The 21151-nt window shown below is 43.9% G+C and overlaps 1 protein-coding gene across 4 annotated transcripts in view; it reads left to right on the top strand.

Moving 5' to 3' along the window:
• The first annotated feature begins 8949 nt into the window (after positions 1-8949).
• tbc1d23 (TBC1 domain family, member 23) overlaps positions 8950-21151 on the top strand; it is a 58291-nt gene continuing 46089 nt past the window's right edge. For 2 of the 4 annotated variants that reach the window (XM_029695322.1, XM_029695323.1), the window contains exons 1-3: positions 8950-9031; positions 17507-17672; positions 18526-18631. In XM_029695322.1, coding sequence (XP_029551182.1) covers positions 8994-9031; positions 17507-17672; positions 18526-18631 — 310 coding nt within the window. In that variant the 5' untranslated portion in view covers positions 8950-8993. The remainder of the gene's footprint in view (positions 9032-17506; positions 17673-18525; positions 18632-21151) is intronic. The other 2 variants (XM_029695324.1, XM_029695325.1) reach the window with 1 other exon arrangement.

Here is a 21151-nt window from a genome sequence, read left to right on the forward strand (position 1 = left end):
AAAAGGGGGAGGCTTGCAAGCCGAAGAACACCATCCCAACCGTGAAGCACAGGGGTGGCAGCATCATGTTGTGGGGGTGCTTTGCTGCAGGAGGGACTGGTGCACTTCACAAAATAGATGGCATCATGAAGTAGGAAAATTATGTGGATATATTGAAGCAACATCTCAAGACATCAGTCAGGAAGTTAAAGCTTGGTCGCAAATGGGTCTTCCAAATGGACAATGACCCCAAGCATACTTCTACAGTTGTGGCAAAATGGCTAAAGTCAAGGTATTGGCATGGGCATCACAAAGCCCTGACCTCAATCCTATAGAAAATTTGTGGGCAGAACTGAAAAAGTGTGTGGGAGCAAAGAGGCCTACAAACCTGACTCAGTTACACCAGCTCTGTCAGGAGGAATGGGACAAAATTCACCCAACTTATTGTGGGAAGCTTGTGGAAGGCTACCTGAAACACTTGACCTAAGATAAACAGTTTAAAGGCAATGCTACCAAATACTAATTGAGAGTATGTCAACTTTTGACCCACTGGGAATGTGATGAAAGAAATAAAAGCTGAAATATATAATTTTTTCAACTATTATTCTGACATTTCAAATTCTTAAAATAAAGTGGTGATCCTAACTGACCTAAGACAGGGAATTTTTACCAGGATTAAATGTCCTGAATTGTGAAAAACTGAGTTTAAATGCATTTGGCTAAGGTGTATGTAAACTTCCGACTTCAACTGTATATGACCACACCCCCTCCTCTACCAACTCTAGCAGATCTAGAAACATTAGAACAGATACCCATCAGAGACTTCTTTAGTCAAGGTTCAGTTATAACCAGAATGTCCACCGCGTTGGTTTGAGAAGCCAGAGTTAAAATAAAAATCAATTTTCGAAATCAAACTTCTGTTATTTAGAGGAATCAGTCCGAGGCTGCAGCTGTGGGATTTCAGATCAGACTGAGTTTCAATGATGGCATACCCCGGCCAAACCCTCCCCTAACCCGGACGACGCCTTATGGGACTGCCGATCATGGCCGGTTGTGATACAACCCGGGATCGAACCAGGGTCTGTAGTGACGCCTCTAGCATTGAGATGCAGTACCTTAGACCACTGTGCCACTTTGGAGCCCTACTAGACCCCCTACTAGAAAATACCACTAGCTTGGCTTGAGTTGGAATAGATACAAGCTTGTTTAGCACAAATACCATAGGGCTAGCTTGAATTGGTATAGATACAAGATAGTCCCGAACAGTGGTTCCCAACCTTTTTTTGGTTACTGTACCACCAACTGAATGTTTTTCTGCCCGGAGTACCCCTGATGTACCCCCTCATGTGCATTTTACCAGTAACCCTATGGTCTAGTCCTAGTACCCCTGGTTGGGAACCACTGTTCTAGAACTGTACCATTGGGTCGACGCCTTGAGTGAGTTGCAGCCCAGAGCAAGGATGTGGGTTAAAACATAAGTCAATGATGGTTACTTGTTGCGGGCCTAGAGTATAATTCTGATCATTTATGGTTGGGGTTACCTAAGCGGGACTTGGAGGGTTTAGAAATCAATGTCTCAGTGCAGCCTTGAAATGCGAGGACAGGGTTCAGGACCCAAGATTATTTGGATGGACCCCATCTTCTCTGTAGAATATCTCCTTTTTCCAAAAGGTGTCACAGTAAGTCCAACAGAGCTACAGTAGACTTGTAGCCAGTCATGTAGTGCCAGCAACCTACTGAATCTTTTGCTGCCACGACTCAGTGATGGCACTGGGCCATTAAATCCAGTTTCAGCCATTCCAAGTTAGCCACCCTAATGTCATTAGATTCCACATGGATTACAAAAGTGACAGCCCCCGTGTTCTGGCGTAAAATGGTATGAAGCAGCCTAGTAATGTCCTGTAACCTGAGCCCCAGGATAGCACAAGGGTGTTGCCCTGGGAACCGAGATGTTTCTCACCATAGAGCTGCCGATTATAACGGCTGGTGAGACGGCAGAGGAGGTCCGGCCACAAAACCCATTGTGGCTGACTGAGGAGCCGGTGCGTCAGAAAGCCTGGAGGTCCAGTGATCCGAGTCCAAGGCAGAATCCAAAATAGAATCCCCCTGGGAAGAAGTCAGGATAGGGGACGATGGCGCTGGAACCTCTGAAGCCAGGATGGCGAAGCTGTTTGACAAATGGATTTTGGTCGGCCTTCCCTAATGCCAAAGAAGCCCCACTAGCCACTTCCCTCCATTTGGCCTACGGCGGGTGACGGGCGTCCATGGTTGGGCAGCAGGAATGGTGACAGTATCAGCCGCTAAATCCATCAGAAGCCACAGTCCTGCTCTAATTTCCAGGAAGTGGGAGATATTGATTAAATTGTTCTAAAGATGGGGAGAGGTCTGTCTGTGATAAATAGATGCTCTACTTTTTTTTGTTTTAACAAGTCCTTCAACCTCTGGTTCTATGGTCAGGAGCTGCAAGAAGGATCTAGTTTAGTGGCAGCTGTTCCAGCACAGAGCAGCACAGTCTGGCCCTTCACGGTTAAGAGGTCTAGCATCATATCAACAAGATCAAATCAAATCTTATTGGTCACATACACATGGTTAGCAGATGTTATTGCAAGTGTAGTGAAATGCTTATGCTTCTAGATACAACAGTGCAGCAGTATCTAACAGATAATATCTAACAATTCCACAACAAAACCTAATACACACAATCTAGTATCAATCAATCAAATGTATTTATAAATCCCTTTTTACATCAGCCAATGTCACAAAGTGCTGTACAGAAACCCAGCCTAAAACCCCAAACAGCAAGCAATGCACATGTAGAAGCACGGTGGCTAGGAAAAACTCCCTATAAAGGCCAAAACATAGGAAGAAACCTAGAGAGGAACCAGGCTCTGAGGGGTGGCCAGTCCTCTTCTGGTTGTGCCGGGTGGAGATTATAACAGAACATGGTCAAGATGTTCAAACGTTCATAGATGACCAGCAGGGTCAAATAATAATAATCACAGTGGTTGTAGAGGGTGCAACAGGTCAGCACCTCAGGAGTAAATGTCAGTTGGAGTTTCATAGTCGATCATTCAGAGTATCAGAGACAGCAGGTGTGGTAGAGAGAGAGAGAGTCGAAACAGCAGGTCCGGGATGAGGTAGCACGTCTGGTGAACAGATCAGGGTTCCATTTTATTTTTCTATTTTTTTTCTATTGCGTTATTGACTGTACGTTTGTTTATTCCATGTGTAACTCTGTGTTGTTGTTTGTGTCGCACTGCTTTGCTTTATCTTGGCCAGGTCACAGTTGTAAATGAGAACTTGTTCTCATCTGGCCTACCTGGTTAAATAAAGGTGAAATAAAAAATATAGCCGCAGGCAGAACAGTTGAAACTGGAGCAGCAGCACAGCCAGGTGGACTGGGGACAGCAAGGAGTCATCATGCCAGGTAGTCCTGAGGCATTGTCCTAGGGCTCAGGTCCCCCGAGAGAGCGAAAGAAAGAGAATTAGAGAGCATACTTAAATTCACACAGGACACCGGATAAGACAGGAGAAATACTCCAGATATAACAGACTGACCCTAGCCCCCCAACACAAACTATTGAAGCATAATGACTGGACGCTGAGACAGGAAGGGTCGGGAGACACTGTGGCCCCGTCCAACGATACCCCCGGACAGGGCCAACCAGGCAGGATTTAACCCCACCCACTTTGCTAAAGCACAGCCCCCACACCGCTAGAGAGTTATCTTCAAACCACCAATTTACCATCCAGAGACAAGGCCGAGTATAGCCCACAAAGATCTCCCCCACGGCACAACCCAAGGGGGGGCGCCAACCCAGACAGGAAGACCACGTCAGTGACTCAACCCACTCAAGTGACGCACCCCTCCTAGGGACGGCATGGAAGAACACCAGTAAGCCAATGACTCAGCCCCCGTAATGGGGTCAGAGGCAGAGAATCCCAGTGGAGCGAGGGGAACCGGCCAGGCAGAGACAGCAAGGGCGGTTCGTCGCTCCAGTGCCTTTCCGTTCACCTTCACACTCCTGGGCCAGACTACACTCAATCATAGGACCTACTGAAGAAATGAGTCTTCAATAAAGACTTAAAGGTCGAGACCGAGTCTGCGTCTTTCACATGGGTAGGCAGACCATTCCATAAAAATGTAGCTCTGTAGGAGAAAGCCCTGTCTCCAGCTGTTTGCTTAGAAATTATAGGGGCAATAAGGAGGCCTGCGTCTTGTGACCGTAGTGTACGTGTAGGTATGTACGACAGGACCAAATCGGAAAGATAGGTAGCAGCAAGCCCATGTACTGCTTTGTAGTTTAGCAGTAAAACCTTGAAATCAGCCCTTGCCTTAACAGGAAGCCAGTGTAGGGAGGCTAGCACTGGAGTAATATAATCACATTTTTTGGTTCTAGTCAAGATTCTATCAGCCGTGTTTAGCACTAACTGAAGTTTATTTAGTGCTTTATCCGGGTAGCCGGAAAGTAGAGCATTGCAGTAGTCTAATCTAGAAGTGACAAAAGCATGGATCCATTTTTCTGCATCATTTTTGGACAGAAAGTTTCACATTTATGCAATGTTACGTAGATGGAAAAAAGTTGTCCTTGAAACAGTCTTGATATGTTTGTCAAAAGAGAGATCAGGGTCCAGAGTAACACCAAGGTCCTTCACAGTTTTATTTGAGACGACTGTACAACCATCCAGATTAATTGTCAGATCCAACAGAATATCTCTTTGTTTCTTGGGACCTAGAACAAGCATCTCTGTTTTGTCTGAGTTTAAAAGTAAAAAGGTTTTCCGCCATTCACTTCCTCATGTCTGAAACACAGGCTTCCAGCGAGGGCAATTTTGGGGCTTCACCATGTTTCATTGAAATGTACAGCTGTGTGTCATCAGCATAGCAGTGAAATTTAACATTGTGTTTCCGAATGACATCACCAAGAGGTAAAATATATAGTAAAAACAATAGTGGTCCTAAAATGGAAGCTTGAGGAACACCGAAATGTAACGTTTATTTGTCAGAGGACAAACCATCCACAGGGACAAACTGAGACAAACTGATATCTTTCCGACAGATAAGATCTAAACCAGGCCAGAACTTGTCCGTGTAGACCAATTTGGGTTTCCAATCTCTCCAAAAGAATGTGGTGGCCGATGGTATCAAAAGCAGCACTAAGATCTAGGAGCACGAGGACAGATGCAGAGCCTCGGTCTGACGTCATTAAAAGGTCATTTACCACCTTCACAAGTGCAGTCTCAGTGCTATGATGGGGTCTAAAACCAGATGGAAGCGTTTCGTATACATTGTTTGTCTTCAGGAAGGCAGTGAGTTGCTGTGCAACAGCTTTTTCTCACATTTTTGAGAGGAATTGGAGATTCGATATAGGCCGATAGTTTTTTTTCCGATTTTCTACATCAAGGTGGGGCTTTTTCAAGAGAGGCTTTATTACTGCCACTTTTAGTGAGTTTGGTACACATCCGGTGGATAGAGAGCCGTTTATTATGTTCAACACATGAGGGCCAAGCACAGGAAGCAGCTCTTTCAGTAGTTTAGTTGGAATAGGGTCCAGTATGCAGCTTGAAGGTTTAGAGGCCATGACTATTTTCATCAATGTGCCAAGAGATATAGGATTAAAAAACTTGAGTGTCTCCCTTGATCCTCGGTCCTGGCAGAGTTGTGCAGACTCAGGACAACTGAGCTTTGGAGGAATACGCAGATTTAAAGAGGTGTCCGTAATTTGCTTTCTAATGATCATGATCTTTTCTTCAAAGAAGTTAATGAATTTATCACTGCTGAAGTGAAAGCCATCCTCTCTTGGGGAATGCTGCATTTTAGTTAGCTTTGCGACAGTATCAAAAATATGTTTTTGATTGTTCTTATTTTCCTCAATAAGTTGGAAAAATAGGATGAATGAGCAGCAGTAAAGGAATGGGATAGAATATATAAATATAAAATATATGGATGGGAGTAACAGAGCAGCTAAAATGCAATAGATAGTATAGAATAGATAGTGTAGGATACAGTATACATTATATACATATGAGATAAGAAATGCGAGATATGTAAACATTCTTAAAGAGACTAGTGTTCCATTTATTAAAGTGACCAATGATATCAAGTCTGTAGGTCGGCAGCAGCCTCTCTGTGTTAGTGATGGCTGTTTAACAATCTGATGGCCTTAAGATAAACTCTCCTTCCAGACTCACATCAAACATCTCCAATCCAAAGTTAAATCTAGAATTGGCTTCCTATTTCACAACAAAGCATCCTTCACTCATGCTGCCAAACATACCCTCGTAAAACTGACCATCCTACCGATCCTCGACTTCGGCGATGTCATTTACAAAATAGCCTCCAATACCCTACTCAACAAACTGGATGCAGTCTATCATAGTGCCATCCATTTTGTCACCAAAGCCCTATATACAACCCACCACTGCGACCTGTACGCTCTTGTTGGCTGGCCCTTGCTTCATATTCATCGCCAAACCCACTGGCTCCAGGTCATCTACAAGACCCTGCTAGGTAAAGTCCCCCCTTATCTCCGCTCACTGGTCACCATAGCTGCACCCACCTGTAGCACTCGCTCCAGCAGGTATATCTCTCTGGTCATCCCCAAAGCCAATTCCTCCTTTGGCCGTCTCTCCTTCCAGTTCTCTGCTGCCAATGACTGGAACGAACTACAAAAATCTCTGAAACTGGAAACACTTATCTCCCTCACTAGCTTTAAGCACCAGCTGTCAGAGCAGCTCACAGATCACTGCACCTGTACATAGCCCATCTATAATTTAGCCCAAACAACTACCACTTCCCCTACTGTATTTATTTATTTTGCTCCTTTGCACCCCATTATTTATTTCTACTTTGCACTTTCCTCTACTACAAATCTACCATTCCAATGTTTTACTTGCTATATTGTATTTACTTTGCCACCATGGCCTTTTTTGCCTTTACCTCCCTTATCTCACCTCATTTGCTCACATTGTATATAGACTTATTTTTCTACTGTATTATTGACTGTATGTTTGTTTTACTCCATGTGTAACTCTGTGTTGTTGTATGTTGTCGAACTGCTTTGCTTTATCTTGGCCAGGTCGCAATTGTAAATGAGAACTTGTTCTCAACTTGCCTACCTGGTTAAATAAAGGTGAAATAAAAATAAATAAATAAAAGATAGAAGCTGTTTTTCAATCTCTCTGTTCCAGCTTTGATGCACCTGTACTGACCTCGCCTTCTGGATGATAACGGGGTGAACAGGCAGTGGCTCAGGTGGTTGTTGTCCTTGATGATCTTTTTGGCCTTCCTGTGACATCGGGTGCAGTTGGTGTCCTGGAGGGCAGGTAGTTTACGCCTGGTGATGCGTTATGCAGACCGCACCACCCTCTGGAGAGCCTTACGGTTGTGGGCAGTGCCGTTGCCATACCAGCCAGTGATACAGCCCGACAGGATGCTCTCGATTGTGCACCTGTAAAAGTCAGTAAGGGCTTTCGGTGACAAGCCTCCTGAGGTTGAGGAAGCGCTGTTGCGCCTTCTTCACCACGCTTTCTGTGTGGGAGGTGATATGTACACGGAGGAACTTAAAGATGCATTCCAGTCTCACTTGGCTTAAAGTAGAAGAAAGATTGACTGCATCACTTCTTGTTTTATGAGAAAAATTACTTTAACGAAAATTCCAAATTGTCTGTATAATCAAATAACATAGTTCTGACATGCCACCAGGGGTCTCTTCACAGTCCCCAAGTCCAAAACCAATTTAAGGCAAAGCACAGTATTGTATTGGTTACATGGGAAACCCTTCCATCTCAAATTAACCAAGCAAACAGCAAAATCAGCATTATAAAACAAACAATAAAACAACACCTCAGAAGACCCCTCCCCTATCTGACCTAGATAACTTGTATGTTGATTTAAAGTCATGTTTTTTCTGAGTGTTTTGTCTGCACAGGACCTTTTGTATTTCTATATTCATTTGAAATGTATGTAGTTCTGTCCTTGAGCTGTTCTTGTCTGTTAATAATGTTCTGTATTATGTGATGGCTCATGTCTTGTGTGGACCACAGGAAGAGTAGCTGCTGCTTTTGCAACAGTTAATGGGGATCCAAATAAAATCCTAAATACACATACTATACACCATCCAACGAAATTCTTACTTGCAGGTTCCTTCTTGACAATGCAACAACGACAAGAAATAATAAAATATTGAATATGAACATAAAGTAAATGTCTCAGTAGAATATAAGAAACATTTTTGCATAATTATAATACAGGAAGGCACAATTTATAGTTAAATATTTTCAAGTGTTTTGGGGAAGGGGGGTGTGGGAAAAGTGTTTTGACTGTGCAGAATTCCGTGTGTCTGTCTGTGTGTCTTTCTGCCGGTTTCTGTGTGTTTGTGACCAAATGACCAGTTGTGTTTTATATTTTCTCCGAGAGAATGTCCAAGAGAGGCTATACTAACTGTGTTGTTATAAAGGGGTCATTTAATTAATAGTAATTTTAAAGAGAAAGGGATGCAACCACTGAGGTACAATAAGAATGAGGCAACAAGTGGTCTTCTCAGCCGTCGCGACACAATGAGAGAATTCGATTAAGCTGAATTGTGGTGTACCGGGCTATGGCGTGAATCGTCGAAGCTGTGAGGGAGGAGCGCATTCTCAAATCGAACACTGCGCTGCTGGGTCATGTTGTCAAAAACTTAGCCTGATGCATCGCTCAGAAACATATTTTCATTAAAATATAGTTTTGTTTTCATTGTCAGATAAAGCATGCTTATCAGAAGCAATACTTTTACATGTGAAAACACAGAATCGTACTAATTTTTCGACATACTTAACCTACATCACTTTTGTTTTGAGGCGACTTCGCCGTCTGCCAAAACGGGGACCCTAGCAGGCTGGCTCATTGCCCGTAGGCAGCCCGGTTCCAAAACGAAGGCTAACCGAGTTCATCCTGGGAAGGTCCGGGGCATTAATCGAATCCTCTCCGTGCTCTTCTGGACGGCAATTTTGACGTTGACGTCAACACAGCAATGGCGGATGCAGTGGAGGAAGTTCTTGAAGGCAGCTGGTAAGATTTAATATAATTATCACTGTTGTCACAGATACTTATGACATCAGTTGAATCAGTATTTTCAGAATATAAAACAATATTTGTTAGCTACGTTAAAATCTGGGAAAGTACGTTTCCGTTTTGGGATGATGATGGTTTTGGACTATATCGATTAGCTACTAGCCGGATGCTCTCCTCTGAAACATCCCGGCTAACGTTAGTTAGCCTATGTAGGCTTTCACAAAAAAAGTAGCTAGGCAATTCGATAACCATTGTTTACAATGCTAGCTAGTTTCAACAACAACTAATGTTGTCATTCCTGAGCAACACTGCTGGTATTGTTGAGGGTTTTGATGTGTAAATATTGCTAACGTTAGCTAGCTAGCTAGCCAGCTGCAGACTCGAGATGTTATGGATTAGCTTTTTGTTCTTATTGTCAACAGTAGCCACTCATCCCCTATCATCAAAGTTGTCCTGATGGCTGTGAAGTGAGGTTCTGGCTGCCCCAGTAGCTATGCGTTATGCCGCGTTCAAAACAACTGGGAACACGGAAATCTCCGATTTTAGTGCGTTCAAAACAACTGGGAACTCGGGGGGGGGGGGGGGGGGGGGGGGAAACAGCTCCGACTAGAAAAATGTGTTTTGAACGTGACGTCGGGAACTCGGGCATCTTTATAGACCTATGACATTTCAACCTGAAGATCACCGACGTCATGATTTGACCTCGGTTATTTCCGAGTTTCTAGTTGTCTTGAAAGCAGCTAGAGATGTCTGAATGTGTGTGACGTGTCTGGTCTCTAACGCCCACGAAGTTCCGATTCAAACTCCCATTAGACAGCTCTGCAATATGGAGTTTTGCTGAGCAACAATCTTAATTTATTCCCATCACGGCTGGTATGTACTTCAAAAAAAAGGTATACATTTTGGGCTTCTGAGTGGCGCAGCGGTATAAGGCACTGCATCTCAGTGCAAGAGGCAGTATCACATTTGGCCGTGATTGGGAGTCTCATAGGGCGGCGCACAATTAGCCCAACATTTTCCGGATTTGGCCGAGGTAGGCCATCATTGTAAATAAGAATTGTTCTTAATAACTGACTTGCCTAGTTAAATAAAGGTGAATTAAAAAAATATACAAGCAACTGAAACAATGCCTCTTAAGGTCCTCCAATGTATTGACCTGTTGTAGACTTCCGACCTGTGTGGCAGTAATGAGTGAAGTCTGGCAGTAATTGGAGGTGGCAAATAGATCATTTTTTTTGTTTCCTTAATACCTTTTTTTTTTAAGTACGTTCCCACCGTAATGGGCTCTAAATGAAGATGGTTGCTCAGTGACACTCCATATTTGGTGAATAATGAATGTATTTCTACATTATAATGCATGCAGAGCTGTCCAATTGATTTTGAATTGGACCTTCCTCTGCTTTGCGCCACGTTCAAAACAACAGGGAACTCGGGGGGACGAGCCCGACTGGGGGGAAAAATTTAACTCGGTCCTCTTTCTAGAGCTCTGAATTCCTGACCTGAAGATCACTGATGTCATGATTTGTCCTCGTATTTTTCAGAGTTCCCAATTGTTTTGAATGCGGCGTTAGAGACCAGACACATCATACTCATCGTCGACATCTCTAACGTGCTGACCACACCGCTCGCGTTGTAAAATAAATTTACCCATGCGTGTTATTCAATCATTGCACCCTCACTGCTCATGCGCGTCTGCGTTGCCAGGCGCTAAAATAGAACTTGGTTCTATTTGTGATGCTTGATGCACTGCAAGTCCTTCCTCTCCCATCTCCTCATTGGTTGTTAGGAGCATATACCCATGTAGGTGATTGAAAGATGAACTGAGGTCCACACTCCAGTCCAGTTGGTGGTGGTAATGCACCTTAAAGTAGGTTGCCAACCGCCATATAAAGTCCAAAGAAGAAGGAGGATGAGAGATTACTAGAAAATAACTCGGTTTACCCTTTTATCTGTGGATTAATTGGCGGAGTAGAGGACCTTGTGCATTTCAGGTAAAATAACAACCCAAAGTTTATATCCCAAGACAAATTAGCTAGCAACAGCATGCTAGCTAGCTAAATGTCCATGAACGTTTCATGTGTTTCAACCCGTCCCCAAATGAATATAGTTGGTTCAGAGTTCGTTTTGATATTTCAACCTGCGTGTCCTGATCGCGTCTGGTGGACAATCACACATCAATTATAGTGATTTCAATGGGCCTTTCTCCATTTATACGGTTCAATCCAACTCAAAGCAAAAATCATTTTCTGCATTTTCATACATTTCTGCATTTCCTGCACTAACCCATTTTCACACTCTACCACGCAGCATGGTATGGGCAAACACCTAGGACTAGTGAATTGGTGAATCATGGAAATATAGTGATTTATAATTCTATAGTTGGAATGTAGTGGGAGAAGCGCCTTGAGTACATTGTTGTTTGACATGACAACGGATGAATAAGCTAGTGAGAAATAATTAGGCTATCTAACACTGGAACTCTTCCAAGTCAAGGTAAGCGTTCGGTTTTAGAAGTGTATTGCCCCCCGGGGCCCGCCGGCATAACTGATAAACTGCTTCCTGTACACTACTGCATGATTGTACACAGGATTGGATTGTGGGTTTACTAACACGTTAGTTCTAGTTTGTGGAGTATAACGTTAATACGCTGACAATGTTGTAAGCTGTGTAGCGGTTAGCAGTTATGATACAAAGGTTTGGCTAGGAGAGGCTTTTTGCACCTGGTCACAGACAACTTTTGTGTTGTGCACAAGCGAAGGGAAAAGGTGAGCGGAGGAGAGCGCGTAGATGTGAGAAGGAATTATACAACACGCAAAGTGATAATGCTGTATGTGGTTGCTATGATCAGGGCTGTACTCATTCTGCTGATTCTGTTGCAAAACGTTTGTTAAATGAAAGCAAACGAAACGGGGATGGACCTGCCAGAATATGTCCAATAGAAACACTTGTTCTAACACTTGCTCTAATGATTACACCCCAGATCAGCTAGATGCAGGTAAGAGTGTGCAAGGTGGTATTGAATGTGTCACCGTCTGTCACCTTGATCACTCCAACTTGTCTCTGGACCTGCGTTATGTTATAAACATTCACTCACAGGCTAGGTTGTAGCAACTTCAAGATGGGTACAGGGACAATTTGAGTATCATGTAGTAGCCTGAACTGATCACTGATGCATTGAGCTCAATTACTTCATACCCCTGTACATGGACTCTGTACTGATACCCCGTGTATATAGCCATGTTATTACCCCATACCCCTGTACATCGACTCTGTACTGGTACCCCATGTATATAGCCATGTTATTACCCCATACCCCTGTACATCAACTCTGTACTGGTACCCCATGTATATAGCCATGTTATTACCCCATACCCCTGTACATCGACTCTGTACTAGTACCCCATGTATATAGCCATGTTATTACCCCATACCCCTGTACATGGACTCTGTACTGGTACCCCGTGTATATAGCCATGTTATTACCCCATACCCCTGTACATGGACTCTGTACTGGTACCCCATGTATATAGCCATGTTATTACCCCATACCCCTGTACATCGACTCTGTACTGGTACCCCATGTATATAGCCATGTTATTGTTCCTCATTGTGGAGGAATAATTGCTTTTATTATTACACGTTTTGCCTTTTCTATTATTTCTCTATTTTGTATCTCTGCATTGTTGAGAAGGGCCCGTCAGCATTTCTCTGTTAGTCTACACCTGTTGTTTAGCATGTGACCTAATACAATCAGATTTGATCTGAATATGAATGACAGTCATCCAATATTCTGTAATAATAATATCAGGCCATGAAAACATCTCCCTCCCTAATGTCAACACCACTGGTGTACGGTAAGTGTTTTATTTAGCATTGTGAAATGATTTTGATATGAAATTAAAGGGCTTTATGTTTCTAGAATCGTATCACAATTGAGAATTCGTTCACGTTTAGATGGAGAATTTGTCTGCCAAAGCCAGTTTACCTCTGAAAAGAACGTATAAGGTCCTTGTACCTTAGGAAATAACGGTAGACTCCTTAAGAGAACTTCTTGGGCTACCTTTCACATAGAATGAGCCCTGGTTAATCCATTCATTTCAGTATCCTTCCTTCCTGGTCATTAGTTATGTGGTTACAAAGACACTGTTCATGAGCAGGGAGAACAGAGACACAGTCTCAGGCAGGAAATCACTGCTAATAAGGACTGGTTGTGTCTGTTGTAACAGGGAGGGAATCATGAGGACTGGTTGTGTCTGTTGTAACAGGGAGGGAATCACGAGGACTGGTTGTGTCTGTTGTAACAGGGAGGGGAATCACGAGGACTGGTTGTGTCTGTTGTAACAGGGAGGGGAATCACGAGGACTGGTTGTGTCTGTTGTAACAGGGAGGGGAATCACGAGGACTGGTTGTGTCTGTTGTAACAGGGAGGGGAATCACGAGGACTGGTTGTGTCTGTTGAAGAGGTCGACCGATTAATCGGAATGGCCGATTTAATTACGGCCGATTTCAAGTTTTCATAACAATCGGTATTTTTGGCCACCGATTAGCCGTTTTTAAATAATATATATCTTTTTTAAACCTTTATTTAACTAGGCAAGTCAGATTAAGAACACATTCTTATTTTCAATGACCGCCTAGGAACGGGGGTTAACTGCCTTGTTCAGGTGGGATTCGTTTTTTCAACCTTCCGGCTACTAGTCCAACGCTCTAACCACCTGCCTTACATTGCACTCCACGAGGAGCCTGCATGGCAGGCTGACTACCTGTTACGCGAGGGCAGCAAGAAGCCAAGGTAAGTTGCTAGCTAGCATTAAACTTATCTTATAAAAAACTATCAATTTTAACATAATCACTAGTTAACTACACATGGTTGATGATATTACTAGTTTATCTAACGTGTCCTACGTTGCCATAATCGATGCGGTGCCTGTTAATTTCTCATCGAATCACAGCCTACTTCGACAAACGGCGCATTTGCGAAAAAAGCACTGTCGTTGCACCAATGTACCTAACCATAAACATCAATGCCTTTCTTTAAAATCAATAGACAAGTATGTATTTTTAAACCTGCATATTTAGTTAATATTGCCTGCTAACATGAAATTGTGTCACTTCTCTTGCGTTCATTGCATGCAGAGTCAGGGTATATGCAACAGTTTGGGCCGCCTGGCTCGTTGTGAACTCATTTGCCAGAATTTTACGTAATTATGACATAACATTGAAAGTTGTGCAATGTAACAGGAATATTTAGACTTATGGATGCCACCCATTAGATAAAATACGGAACGGTTTCGTATTTCACTGAAAGAAAAAACGTTCTGTTTTCGAGATGATAGTTTCCGGATTCGACCATGTTAATAACCTAAGGCTCATATTTCTGTGTGTTTATTATATTATAATTAAGTCTATGATTTGATAGCGCAGTCTGACTGAGCGGTGGTAGGCAGCAGCAGGCTCGTAAGCATTCATTCAAACAGCACTTTTGTGCGTTTTGCCAGCAGCTCTTCGCAATCCTCCAATAATTGGTATCGGCATTGAAAAATCATAATCGGTCGACCTCTAGTTGAGAGGAATGAGGCAAAAGGTATGGAAAGTAAGTCTGGTAAAAGTAAATGAAAGTAACTGATTGGCAAATGTACTGCAAATTAAGAAATCAAACTAAACTATACTATGAAACAAAATGAATGATAGTAAAAAGCTGTGGAGCACCTAAAATTACATTCTGGTTAAAAAGGCGAACTCCACTCCATCATTCATTGAATCAGATGCTCATTTATCACAAAACCCACTGATATTGCCAACTACTTTAATGACTTTTTCATTGGCAAGATTAGCAGACTCAGGGATGACATGCCAGCAACAAATGCTGACACTACACATCCAAGTATATCTGACCAAATTATGAAAGACAAGAATTGTAATTTCTTAATTCTGTGAACTTAGTGTGGAAGAGGTGAAATAATGATTGTTGTCTATCAATAATGACAATCCACCGGGGTCCGACAACTTGGATGGAAAATTACTGAGGATAATAGCGGACAATATTGCCACTCCTATTTGCCACATCTTTCATTTAAGCCTATTAGATAGCGTGTGCCCTCAGGCCTGGAGGGAAGTTAAAGTCATTCTGCTACCCAAGAATAGTAAAGCCCCCTTTACTGGCTCAAATAGCCGACCAATCAGCCTGTTACCAACCATTAATAAACTTCTGGAAAAAACTGATGACTGATCATCAGTCATTTGTGTAACTGCAGTGCTTGTTGAATGTCCTTCCCTATATGCGTGCTAAAAGTCTGTTAGCATTGTATCTGGTCAAACACCATTTTTTCCCCCAGAAGTTTACTAAGAGTTGGTAACAGGCTGATTGGTCAGCTGAGAGAAATTGATGATAAAAAGATTGTGTGGCTGTCTTCAGTGCAGCTTTTGACATTATCTATCATAGTCTGCTGATTGAAAAATGTATCTGTTATGGCTTTACACCCCCTGCTATGATGTGGATAAGAAGTTACTTGTCTAACAGAACACAGAGGGTGTTCTTTAACGGAAGCCTCTCAAACATAGTCCAGGTAGAATCAGGAATTCCCCAGGGCAGCTGTCTAGGCCCCTAACTTTTTTCAATCTTTACTAATGAATTGCCACTGGCTTTGAGGAAAGCCAGAGTGTCTATGTATGCGGATGACTCAACACTATACACGTCAGCTACTACAGCGACTGAATTGACTGCAACACTTAACAAAGCGCTGCCGTTAGTTTCAGAGTGGGTGTCAAGGATTAAGAGTCCTAAATATTTATAAAGCATTGTATTTGGGACAAATCATTCACTAAACCCTAAACCTCAACTAAATCTTGTAATAAATTATGTGGAAATTGAGCAAGTTGAGGTGACTAAATTGCTTGGAGTAACCCTGGATTGTAAACTGTCATGGTCAAAACATATTGATACAACAGTAGCTAAGATGGGGAGAAATCTGTCCATAATAAAGCGCTGCTCTGCCTTCTTGAGTCTTCCCTGTGGCTCAGTTGGTAGAGCATGGTGTTTGCAACGCTAGCATGGTGTGTGCAACGCCAGGGTTGTGGGTTCAATTCCCACGGGGGGCCAGTACAATTATAATTTTTTTTTAAATGCATGAAATGAAATGTATGCATTCACTACTGTAAGTCGCTCTGGATAAGAGCGTTTGCTAAATGACTAAAATGTAAATGTAAAATGTTAACAACACTATCAACAAGGCAGGTCCTACAGGCCCTAGTTTCTACCTTCTTAACAACACTATCAACAAGGCAGGTCCTACAGGCCCTGGTTTCTGCCTACAGGCCCTGGTTTCTGCCTTCTTAACAACAATATCAACAAGGCAGGTCCTACAGGCCCTGGTTTTGTCGCGCCTGGACTACTGTTCAGTCAGGTGTCTGACCTGTTTTTAAAATTGTATAAAATGCCTAAGTTTTGTCGAAACCCCAGGAAGATTTGTTGGGATCTATAATAAATACAAATGCCTATCATATTATCAGATTCCAACACCTGTTAGTTACTGCAGACCATATTTGATACAGGAAGTCAATGTAGCCTACTGTTTCTAGCTTAGCCTTACTACTGCTAGGGTCAGACAGCCTGGATACCATGGTAACAGCAGGGGACTCTGACCACTCTCCTCTTGTTCTGTTGAGCTGCTTACCCTATCGTATTATCAGATTGCAACACCTATCAGTTACTATATGAAAGAGATCCCACCAATCCCTTGTCATCTCGTTTAATGTGACAGCAGTAAAGTGTTTATCTGTTGGCTAGCAGTGAGACAGACACAAGCTGTAAACTGAATGTTCAGGTGTGGCCGATGCTTTGATTTACATGAGAATGTGTTTGATGCTCAGTGGTGACAGAAATAGACTCGTCCTCGTGGCATTTGAAAAAGCCCTGTGTACAGATGAAACAGCAGTCAAACAAATAGCATATCAGTATTAAAGTGTTATTGACGTTGCTGAAAAATGTAGGGGTTAAACAGTGTTTGTCTCTCTGACCTGTCCTTTGTTGCTGTCTGACCTGTCCTTTGCTGCTGTCTGACCTGTCCTTTGTTGCTGTCTGACCTGTCCTTTGTTGCTGTCTGACCTGTCCTTTGTTGCTGTCTGACCTGTCCTTTGTTGCTGTCTGACCTGTCCTTTGTTGCTGTCTGACCTGTCCTTTGTTGCTGTCTGACCTGTCCTTTGTTGCTCTGTGACCTGTCCTGTCTTGCTCTGTGACCTGTCCTTTGTTGCTCTGTGAGCTGTCCTGTCTTGTTCTCTGAGCTGTCCTGTCTTGTTCTCTGAGCTGTCCTGTGTTGCTGTCTGTCCTGTGTTGCTGTCTGTCCTGTTTTCTCTTGCTTTCTGACCTGTCCTGTATTGTTCTCTGTCCTGTCTTGCAACGTTGCCTTAATAAAATGTGTGTTCTATAGGCGTTAGATGTCGTTCTGATAGTGTTGCTGTTTCTCTGTCCTGCAGGGATCAGGATCTGGCTGAGGCCCTGGACTCTGGAGGCTCTGACCTGGAGCTAGAGATGGACCTACAGGGGGAGCTGGGGGGAGGTCTGGGGCTGGATGGGGGAGAGGCCGGGGGGGGTGTTCGAGTTCAGGAGCTACCGGCCCAGCAGAGAGCCAAGCTGTGGAAGGTGAGCTAGATCAGGGGTCGTGAGTTCGGCCTACCGTAACAGAGGGGGAGGAATTAGACCAGGGATGGAATGGGAGGGGTGTGGGGGTGGTCAGGGTGAGGGACCAGGGAGGGGGGGTCAGGGTGAGGGACTAGGGAGGGGGGGTCAGGGTGAGGGACCAGGGAGGGGGGGTCAGGGTGAGGGACCAGGGAGGGGGGGTCAGGGTGAGGGACTAGGGAGGGGGGGGGTCAGGGTGAGGGACCAGGGAGGGGGGGTCAGGGTGAGGGACCAGGGAGGGGGGGTCAGGGTGAGGGACTAGGGAGGGGGGGGGGTCAGGGTGAGGGACTAGGGAGGGAGGGTGAGGGACCAGGGAGGGGGGGTCAGGGTGAGGGACTAGGGAGGGGGGGTCAGGGTGAGGGACCAGGGAGGGGGGGGGGGGTCAGAGGGTGGGGGGGTCAGGGTGAGGGACTAGGGAGGGGGGGGGGTCAGAGGGTGGGGGGGTCAGGGTGAGGGACTAGGGAGGGGGGGACATCTCTAATCTGTTTAGCTGATAATTGGTTTGTTGACCCCCAAAGTTAGCAGACACTCCACTGTTGATTAGCTGCTTCTGAGGAGAACAGAAGACTAGCATAGACTGACGACTGAGCATGTCTCATAGCTAGAGCCAGGAGGTTTACCTGACCGGGAACAACTCTGGGCCATCAGTGGCCGGGAACAACTCTGGGCCATCAGTGGCCGGGAACAACTCTGGGCCATCAGTGGTTCTCAGTAGTTTCCCAGTCTGTCTCCTCCTGTGTGTTGGAGTAACTGTTAGTTACTAACTGATGATCTGGTCCTGTCTGTTAGCTACTAACTAGTTGGTGTGTTTTGTCAGATTGCGCTGAATGTGGCAGGTAAAGGAGACAGTCTGTCCTCGTGGGATGGAGTCCTGGATCTTCCAGAACAGGCCCTTATACACACCCGCTGCCAGCAGCTTATTGGTGAGTGACTGTTACATACAGTATCTACGTTATATATATATATACATACACACACACACACACACACACACACACACACACACACACACACACACACACACACACACACACACACATACATACACATACACATACACATACACACAGTACCAGTCAAAAGTTTGGACACACCGACTCATTCAAGGTTTCTTCCTTTAATTTGACTATTTTCTACATTGTAAAATAATAGTGAAGACATCAAAACTATGAAATAACACATGGATTCATGTAGTAACCAAAAAAGTGTTAAACAAATCAAAATATATTTCAGATTTTAGTTTCTTAAAAATAGCCACCCTTTGCCTTGATAACAGCTTCGCACACTCTTGGCATTCTCTCAACCAGCTTTACCTGGAATGCTTTTCCAACAGCCTTGAAGGAGTTCCCACATATGCTGAGCACTTATTGGCTGCTTTTCCTTCACTCTGCGGTCCAACTCATCCCAAACCATCTCAATTGGGTTGAGATCGGGTGATTGTGGAGGGCAGGTCATCTGATGCAGCACTCATCACTCTCCTTCTTGGTGAAATAGCCCTTACACAGCCTGGAGGTGTGTTGGGTCATTGTCCTGTCAAAAAACAAATGATAGTCCCACTAAGCGCAAACCAGATTTCCACCGGTCTAATGTCCATTGCTGGTGTTTCTCGGCTCAAACAAGTCTCTTCTTCTTATTGGTGTCCTTTAGTAGTGGTTTCTTTGTAGCAATTCGACCATGAAGGTCTGATTCACAGTCTCCTCTGAACAGTTGATGTTGAGATGTGTCTGTTACTTGAACTCTGTGAAGCATTTATTTAGGCTGCAATTTCTGAGGCTGGTAACTCTAATGAACTTATCCTCTGCAGCAGAGGTAACTCTGGGTCTTCCTTTCCTGTGGAAGATATTTTGATTTCTTTAACACTTTTTTGGTTACTACATGATTCCATATGTGTTATTTCATAGTTTTGATGTCTTCACTATTATTCTACAATGTAGAAAACAGAATAAAAAGAAAGAAAAACCCTGGAATGAGGTGTCCAAACTTTTGATTGGTCCTGTATATACAGTGCCTACGGAAAGTATTCAGACCCCTTGACTTTTTGCACATTGTTACGTTACAGCCTTATTCTAAAATGTATTAAATAATTTTTTTCCCTCATCTACACACAATACCCCATAATGACAAAGCAAAGACATTTTTGCTAAATTATTTTAAAAAAAATTATATATATATATATATATATATAGGGGTCTGAATACTTATGTAAAATGTAATATATATATATATATATTACATTTTACATAAGTATTCAGACCCTTTACTCAGTACTTTGTTGAAGCACCTTTGGCAGTGATTACAGCCTCGAGTCTTCTTGGGTATGACGCTACAAGCTTGGCACGCCTGTATTTGGGGACTTTCTCCCATTCTTCTCTGCAGATCCTCTCAAGCTCTGTCAGGTTGGATGTGGTGCGTCGCTGCAAAGCTATTTTCAGGTCTCCAGAGATGTTCGATCAGGTTCAAGTTTGGGCTCTGGCTGGGAAAGTCATGGACATTCAGAGACTTGTCCCAAAGCCATAAGTTCGTTGTCTAGGCTGTGTGCTTAGGGTCGTTGTCCTGTTGGAAGGTGAACCTTCGCCCCAGTCTGAGGTCCTGAGCTCTCTGGAGCAGGTTGTCATCAAGGATCTCTCTGTACTTTGCTCTGTTCATCTTTCCCTTGATCCTGACTAGTATCCCAGTCCCTGCCGCTGAAAAACATCCCCACAGCATGATGCTGCCACCACCATGCTTCACCGTAGGGATGGTTCCAGGTTTCCTCCAGACGTGACGCTTGGCATTCAGACCAAAGAGTTCAATCCTGGCTTCATCAGACCAGAGAATCTTGTTTCTCATGATCAGAGTCTTTTGGGGCCTTTTGGCAAACGCCAAGCGGGCTGTCTTGTGTCTTTTACTGAGAAGTGGCTTCCATCTGACCACTCTACGTAAAGGCCTGATTGGCGGAGTGCTGCATAGACGGTTGTCCTTCTGGAAGGTTCTCCCATCTCCACAGAAGAACTCTGGAGCTCTGTCAGAATGACCATCGGGTTCTTGGTCACCTCCATGACCAAGGCCCTTCTCTCCCGATTGCTCAGTTTGGCCGGGCGGCCAGCTGTAGGTAAAGTCTCGGTGGTTCCAAACTTCTTCCATTTCAGAATGATGGAGGCCACTGTGTTCTTGGGGACCTACAATGCTCCAGAAATATTTTGGTACCCTTCCCCAGATCTGTGCCACAACACAATCCTGTCTCAGAGCTCTACGGACAATTCCTTCGACCTCATGGCTTGGTTTTTGCTCTGACATGCACTGTCAACTGTGGGACCTTTATATAGACAGGTGTGTGCCTTTCCAAATCATGTCCAATCAATTTCATTTACCACAGGTGGACTCCAATCAAGTTGTAGAAACATCTCAAGGATGATCAATGGAAACAGGATGCACCTGAGCTCAATTTTGAGTCTCTTAGCAAA

The sequence above is a fragment of the Salmo trutta genome, chromosome 17 (genome assembly GCF_901001165.1).
Source record: "Salmo trutta chromosome 17, fSalTru1.1, whole genome shotgun sequence".
NCBI lineage: Eukaryota > Metazoa > Chordata > Actinopteri > Salmoniformes > Salmonidae > Salmo > Salmo trutta.